At 27.2% G+C, this 8,503-nt stretch overlaps 1 protein-coding gene across 2 annotated transcripts; it reads left to right on the forward strand.

The window, feature by feature from the left end:
• The first annotated feature begins 376 nt into the window (after window positions 1–376).
• LOC118064028 (uncharacterized) lies at window positions 377–6,344 on the forward strand. Of its 2 annotated transcripts, none has more exons than XM_035078377.1 (4): window positions 377–536; window positions 1,157–1,271; window positions 1,450–1,659; window positions 1,756–6,344. In XM_035078377.1, the coding sequence occupies exons 3-4, from the start codon at window positions 1,452–1,454 to the stop codon at window positions 6,006–6,008; spliced, it is 4,461 nt and encodes a 1,486-aa protein (XP_034934268.1). In that variant the 5' UTR covers window positions 377–536; window positions 1,157–1,271; window positions 1,450–1,451; the 3' UTR covers window positions 6,009–6,344. The 2 variants fall into 2 exon arrangements, with proteins under 2 accessions (XP_034934268.1, XP_034934267.1); XM_035078376.1 differs by having other exon boundaries at window positions 1,157–1,358; window positions 1,756–6,343.
• Window positions 6,345–8,503: the final 2,159 nt, after the last annotated feature.

The following is an 8,503-nucleotide window of genomic DNA, read 5'->3' on the forward strand; positions in this document are numbered from 1 at the left end:
GGATCTGATTTTTTTTCAACGAAACTGATGTATTTCTTGCACAAAAAAATAAATAAAAGTAATGTTGATTTAATTTTTTTTCAAAACATTCAATTATCTTCTATATAACACTCCAAAAAGTTTCATTCAAGCTTCAATGAAACTTTTTGCTAGCATTTTGAATTAAAAAAAAAAAGTTGTTATTTTTAAAAATGTGCGAGCATTTCTCCTATAGTCGGACTGAGAAGAGAGTTCCTTAAATGCTCTTCATGTGTTCTTGTACGCTTGCGCAGTAGTAAAAAACATGGTAGAAGGGGTAGAAAATCAGTAGTGGGGAGTCCGAGAGCATTGAAGCAACTGAAGAACTCTTTTCTTAGTTCGACTATACAGTACCGGACATAAATGTTGTGTGATTTTCTATAAGACAGTATAGGGAAATTGCATGTATAACCTTCAAAAAATTAAACAGCATTTATGTCCGGTACTGTATCTACAGAAGCCCGGTTGGTTCACTTTCTAATGTGTCACAGTGGCGCCGTTTCTCGTCAACTTTTAAAGTGTGTATTTGAATCTCTCACTCTAAAAAATGAAAATTTCTCAACTTGTACACTCGGCGTCATTAATGCCTGGTCCATCAAAAACTTTGATACCATCGGAGCAATTATCAATGGAGTAGTGTTTTTTTCAAATAGAGATTCTACATCTAAATTAATTTAGAAAGTTCATGATTAAATATCCTTTTAGATAGTCCCTATAACAATAGACTATCCCCACTAAAATATTTTTGAACCTTAACTTAAATAATAATAATTATAATTTAAACTTACCTCTTCAGTCATCACGAAATAATCGTGATCATTAATGTTAGTTTGATTATAGTAATTATAAACTTAAGTTTATAATTAAATTATAATTATCATTATTTCAATTTTCTTGTTATTATTTAAATTAAGGTTTAAAAATTTTTTAGTCGGGATATTCTATCGTTGTCGGGACTATCTAAAAGAGTATTTAATCATAAACTTTCTAAATTAATTTAGATGTGGAATCTCTATTTGAAAAAAAAACTACTCCATCGATAATTGCTCCGATGGTATCAAAGTTTTTGATGGACCAGGCATTAATGACGCCGAGTGTACATATGTACGAAGCTATATTCTGAGAAAAACCGATGTAGCTAGTTGAGAAACATCCTTGAAGAAACTGAACCTCCGCAGCCATTTTGGCGATGAACAACCAAAAAGGAGAGTGGTTATTTTATACAGTTTCGAGATATAACAAGAATTTTTGAGGTAGTATACAATAAATGAACTAAACTCGAAAAAATAAATTCTATTTTTAAATTTCATCCTGTAGAATTTTCAATATTTAATTAAGTGGTCTGTATTTATTATTGAACTTATAATTATTTAAACTAAATACAATAGAATGTTTCAATGTTTTCAATTAACTTATCATTTTCATGCGTAGAAATGTGTGATCCAGCGAGTGCAGCTATACATTTACCGATGAATACTGACGATGATGTTGATGAGCCAATTTCCTGCAGTGACAACGATGTTCTTTTTCAAAATAAACAAAATAAAGTGAATTCCCTACACAGTACCGAGTATTATAAAATAACGTATAATACTGATCGAAAATCAAATTTATTATCAAAAAAAAATATAAATGACCAAGGTATGTGATAAATGAAATTTTTCTGTACACATAATGATTGCAGATTTATTAATTTTTTGTTGAAAAATTCAATTTTGTACTATTAAAAATTTTCAGCTGCTGTACATGAATTGGATTCAACACATAATAGTAATATGAGAAGCTCTAAAGATCACAATTATAGTGATACATTAAAATATGAAAAAACTGAAAATATCTCATACAAAATAAAAAAAGAATATAGTTCTCAATCGGGTGTGATTGGTAAAAATATTTCATCATCATCTTCTCTTAAAACTAATAAATCTTTATTTGAAATAAAAAATATAAATGATTTAAAAAAGGTGTTGCCAAAAGTAAAATTGTTGAATGATCAAATTGATACATTGAATGATTTGAGTAAAACGCATATGTCAAAACCGGTTAACAATTTTATGACATCAGAAGTGACAAATCAAAAATATAAATTAAAAGATTACTGTCGTACATGTGCTGGTTTAAAAATACCTTTAGTTGATATTTTTAGTGAAAAAGGTATTCAAATGAGATTAAGCCAACAAATGAAACATTTGGAAAATATCGAAGAGCATGATAATTTATCTACACAAATGTGTATGGACTGTATCTGTGATCTAAAGATGAGTTACAAATTTTTTATGCAAATAAAAAAAGCGCAAGTTAAATTGAAGTCGATTTATGAATCTTCAAATTTACAATTATCATCTAATGCTGAATATAGATCTACAACACAATCTTTAAAATTTAATCACTCTGAAAAAACGTTCCTAAGAAATAATGATAATTTGAACGTCTATAGTGAAAGAACTAATGAAAATGAATCATTATCAAGTTTAAAAAATAATAATGATTCTATACAAATAGAAAATAAAAAGCAATTAAAACAACTGTATGAAGTTTCACAAAATAATAGTGGATATGATTCAATAGAAGAATTTGATCCCGATGATACTCTAATTCAAACAGAAACTATAGAATCAGACACTTTGGCAATAGATAATGATGATATTAAAAATCCAAAGTGTGACAAAGTTGTTTACATTAAAGAAAATTCTTGTTCTCTTGAAACATCTAAAAGAAGTAATGAATTCGACACAAGCACAGGAGATACAACGATATACCAATATGATACAGAATTAGATACTTATATAAAATTGAATTCATTTGAAGGTGTTTCTAAAATGAAAAATGTCTATGAAGTTGATTCATCTCAATTATTTTCTGTTTCGTCTGAAATGCCTAAAAATACTGAAAATTTTCAAACTGTAAATAATGAAATAAAAGAAATTTCAAAACATCCAAGTATATTAAAAAGGAAAATATTAGTCTGTGATAAACCAACAAATTCAATGAATATAAACCAACATGATAATGAATTGCAAGTTATCAATAAAGAAGCGAAAATTCATAAATTAAATACATTAAATGTATCACCGTCAGATGAGCAAGGAATAATGTATGTTACTGTAAAAGGATCTAAACCAAATGAATTATTATTAGTGAAAGTTAAAAAAATGGATAAAGCTGATGAAAAAAAAGATGATAATAATTTACATAAAAAAGTCACTGACACAAAAATTATAGACAAAACTTGTGGATTTAAAAATATTATTTTTAAAGATAAATATAATATTCGATCAAAAGAATTAGAAAATCGCGGTGCGATAATTGAAGAACAAATTGAAGAATATAAGAAAAAACGTGAGAAAATTCTTGGTGGTATTTCTAATAGTTCCTCATCTGATATAAATAATACATGTGTAGAACCAAAAAGTTATGAAAATCAGCAATCCCAAATTTTAGATTCAAACAAAATAACTTTACATAACGAAGAGTGGGAATTATTAGAAAACATAAATGATCAATCAGATAATGATATACTTTATTTAGATAATAATTTAAATACTACTGAAAAAATAGAACAAAATATCACAGAAAAATATTTAGGTTCATCAGTATTAAATCAAAAATTAGATCAGATGAAAAATAAAAAATTAATTTGCCAAAAAGTAGTTGATGAATCAACCAATTCAGACAACAGCATTGAAAAGTTATCTCGTCTATTAGGAGAAAGAGAAAAAAATTTACAACATTTTCAAGACTATCTTAAACAAAGAAAAATAATTATTAACAAATTAAAGGATAATGACATATTATCATTGTATGAAAACAGTACTTTTAATGATATTGAATCAAGTAATGCTACTACAATTTCACAAAATGCTATTTTAGATTTTCGAAATGAAGTAGATTCGACTCAAGAAAGTATTTTTGACTGCGACTATTGTCTAAATACATTCAAAACTCGTGAAACTCTTGAAGAACATTTCAAAATTCATGATTATAAACTTTTTTATTTTTGTGAAGATTGTAATAGTGAATTTTTAACTAATAAAGCTAAACGATCTCATAGTATTACTTGTTTGAAGAAACTAATTTGTAATTATTGCAATTTAATGTTAGAATCAAAAGGAAAAAAACGTCAACACGAACAAAAACATTGTGATGCCATTTATGGTCAACTTTGCGATGTATGTGGTGAAAAATTTAAGCATCAAGGGACATTAGATCAACATATTAAAACACAGCATATGAGTTGGGAAAAAATTTTTCAATGTCCTAAATGTCCTAAAAAATTTGCTTTTAAACAAAAATTAACATTTCATGTTAAATCTGTTCATACTACTTTGAGAGCATATTTGTGTGAAGATTGTGGCGCTGATTTTAAAAATCCAGCTTCTTTAAGACATCATCGGATAAGAAAACATCAACCAACGAGTAATAAACGTGAATGTCAGGTGTGTCATAAATTAGTTCCATTTTATAGTCTTTCTAAACATATGTATACACATAAAGCGTACACAATTAAATGTCCACATTGTGATAAAATGTTTAAAAATTCATCAACATTAAAACAACATTTACGTATTCATGAAGATCAACGACAATATAGATGCGATACTTGTGGTGTTGGGTTCAATCGACGAGATGGATTAAGATTGCACATGCGAGTTCATCAAAAATCTGATAGCCGTGCTCTTAAAGAATGTTCATGTCAGATTTGTTCTGAAAAGTTTCCAAATCATTCAATGCTTGTTATTCATCGAAATCGTGTTCATAAAGATGGAAAACAATATACGTGTCATATTTGCAACAGATCAATGCTTTCTACGAGATCCTTAGAATGGCATATGTCTCACATTCATAATGAAATACCAGTGGGAATGGCAGATGAACAGTCAGATGTTATTATTGAAAAGAAAAGAGTATCTTGTAACCACTGTAATAAAACTTTTAAAACAGAAATGATATTGCGAACTCATATTAAGAATACGCACATGGAAAAAAATCCAGTTAAATGTGCAGATTGTGATTTAAAATTTACATCAGAAGTAAGATTAAGACATCATATGATGATTGCACATAATCGATTAGAAGGTACATTAACATGTCCTCATTGTCCGAAACGATTTGTGAATCAATTACGATTAAAAACTCATATGATATCGCATTCAGAAGAACGACCGTATACATGTGAAATATGCGGCTTTAATTTGAAAACAAAAATTCAATTGATAAAACATCATCAAAATAGACATAGTGATGAACGACCTCTTCAATGTCGATATTGTCCTTGGCGATGTAAACAAGTTAGTGCACTTGTTTGCCATGAACGAACTCACACTAACGAAAGACCATATTCTTGTATTGTGTGTAAGCAGCGTTTTAAATATCTAGGTGATAAAAACAAACACGAGAGAAGACATGAGAGCCTTGGAGGGTCAGGATTCAAAAGAATCGTCGCAGGAAGAAATATTAAGAATATTCGAAACAGTCATCATGATGTAGGAGAAACAACTTCCGTTTCTGATCAAGAACAAATGGATTTACAAGAAGGTGAATACGATACAAATACAGAAGCCGATTTAACAATGGAGCGACATTATGGAATAGAAGCAAATGAAGAATTTGAAAATAAGTATAATGTCGAAAATCAAGAAATAATTAAATTCGAAGCTGAAGAAAATATTAAAGAAGATTATGATCACACTACAAATTATGAACAACAAGAATTTGAAGAAACGTCGCAAGATGCTTCTGAAGCTGCTGATGTGATAATGAGTATAGAAGATACAGCAGTATATACTGAAGAAGTCACTGCTGATAATATCGAGCATGCAGAAATGATATCGAATCAAATTTTACGGACAGGTACTGTAGTGCATTTACAACAGCAAGACGATACTGGAAAAATTCAAATGATTCCAGTTATGCTATCTTTGCCTGATTTAACTGATGATAGTACTACAGAAGTTAATTTAAGTTCTGCATCAATAGTGTATGATAGTTAGGGAATTTTTATTTTTATTTTTGGACACAATTTTTTAATATATATACATATATATGTATGTATATATATGTATATATATGTATATTTCAGTAGTCACCCATATTACAACTGTTAATTTTCTTTTTATTATTATAAAAACTATGATAAGAGTTTCCGGAGTTGATTTTGATTTCAATTAATTGATACTAATTATGAATAATTTTGTGAATTTGTCGTACGTTTAAAATTTGAATAAAAAACAATTATTCTTCATAATACTATAAATATGCATGTACATCTGTGTAGAATAATATTTTATATCATAGTACATACATATATGTTATGTTATAGTTATTTTGTCATTTATAATATTTAAATTAATTAATAATTAATAATTCCACATTTTACATTTCAATTAATAACTATTAAAAAATTATGGTGTAATTCTTAAGTACGCTTAATAAAATATTTTTAATACTAATGAATTTCGATTTTTTATATGAATATGTTTGTAGATAAAAAAGCGTTTGAAGAAGTAGAAATAAAAAAGAACAAAAAAGTGCTAAATACATATTTGAACGACAGATACTATTAAAAGCCTTTCTTAAATAGTAGAAAATAATTCCAAAAACTTTTTTGTTAATCAAAAATTCAAAATAAATTGTATAAATAAAAATTAAGAGATTACCTATAAATTTTATACTTTTTATATTAAATTCTGTTAGTAGTTGTAAATATCACTGTTTAGTGATGTTTTATGGCCTTTTGTAAAAAGTCCCGATTGCGTATACATATGAAATTGACTTTTTGATCGAAAGGTAATAAATCATAATGAAAATCAAGACATCTAAAATGAATAATAAGAGTAAACATACTTTTCCATTTGATTAATTTTCATCTCAGAGAACGGTTCAATATTATATTGTTTCTTGATAAGAAAACACAAAATTAGTAATATCTTCACAATTTACATCTATCTCCTATTAGGATATTTCTGCTGATTATATACGTAATTTCAACCCATTAGTGTATTTAAATGATAGATACTCTTTAACATCATTTACGACATAATATAAAATAAAATTGTTCTCAACAAGATTGCCATCTAAAAATGTCAGAAAGTCGAGAGATAAATGTAATGCTTTTGGGAATCCCCGATCGATTTAGAAAAGGTGTTAACACTACAAATTCTAAACAAAGTGCAACTGTTAAAAGACATGGGGATACATGGTTATTCACATTAATGTGGTATTAATATAAATAACACGAACGGTTTATAACTCATTAACGAAAAGTTCCAATTGTAAAAAAATAAGAGTAAGAAATATTTTCACATTCTATCAACGCTGAAACGTTCAGTTGAATTGTATGATACTATTCATATTATTTAATTATTTTGTTTTGTAACAGCATATATATGTGTATATGCATAAAACAAAAAAAAAACAACGGCTTTATTTAATCTATTTGAGTCTTTTTTTTCTTCTAATTTTCTTTATTGCATTATTTTTCAAACGGTATTTCCACGAAATCGATATCTTTATTTATTTACACTCAAAATTTCGTAAGTAAGAAAGTTCGGATATAAATTTCGAGTATAAGACTTTGACAAGATTACAACAACTTATTAATAATAAATAAATAGTACCTTGTGTCCCAAAAGTGGTAAATAAGACTTTATGTCACAGTATTAATACCATATCACGGGTAAACGATCATTTACGATTCACTTTACAGACACGAAACTTTTATTTATAAAAGCTATGCACATGTTGAATAAAAATCAACTTAGGTTAATAAAGTCACATCTATTAAGATGTGGATAGATCAGAGGAAAGCGGTTCAGATTTACATGTCATGATTCTCATATGATCTCAAGATGTAATTAGATCATATTTTATCTAATCATCAATCTTTTATGGAAGTTATTGCTGTACATACATATAAATACATATAGCGATGCTCATTCGTTACTAATAATATTCACCTATGGTTAATAACAAAAAATATAAATATTTCTCTAATTATACAGAGAAACTGTCATTAATTAAACACAATCGATTTCATTGGTTTTATTTCTTTTACATATCTTGATTATTTATTCGTTGACATTTGTTATTTTCTTAATTAGTGATAGAAAATTTATTTTTCTTAAACTGCAACTCTATAATAGTTGAATATTTTTATTAATTCTCAAAATAATCTTATTAATTATTTTTTCTTTTCACCAAAGAACTGGCTGAACTCAATCTAATGAAACTTGGATGAGATAAGCATTTTTTGCTGTTCATTTTGGATGTTAATAATTAAGTGATAAAAAGGTAGAAACAATGATGTTTGTTTCATAACGTTTATACTTTCCTACATAATATTGATTAATGAAGAAATAATTTCGCCGTAAACAGTTAAAACAATTTCACAAATTGTGGTGTATAAGGAATTTGAAAGTTCACGTGCCTATCTTGTCAGTAATAATTAACTATCATTTTCTACTAATATTATTTATAAAACTGTTTT

Source organism: Chelonus insularis, unplaced genomic scaffold (assembly GCF_013357705.1).
Source record: "Chelonus insularis isolate UGA/USDA-ARS -01 unplaced genomic scaffold, ASM1335770v1 contig_151_pilon, whole genome shotgun sequence".
In the NCBI taxonomy this organism is placed as follows: domain Eukaryota; kingdom Metazoa; phylum Arthropoda; class Insecta; order Hymenoptera; family Braconidae; genus Chelonus; species Chelonus insularis.

Bases quoted from the DNA above. Each gene is read 5' to 3' on its own strand.
- LOC118064028 (XM_035078377.1), top strand. From the start codon at position 1,452: ATGTGTGATCCAGCGAGTGCAGCTATACATTTACCGATGAATACTGAC. The intron at 1,660-1,755 runs GTATGTGATAAA...AAAAATTTTCAG, and splicing joins AAAAAATATAAATGACCAAG to CTGCTGTACATGAATTGGAT.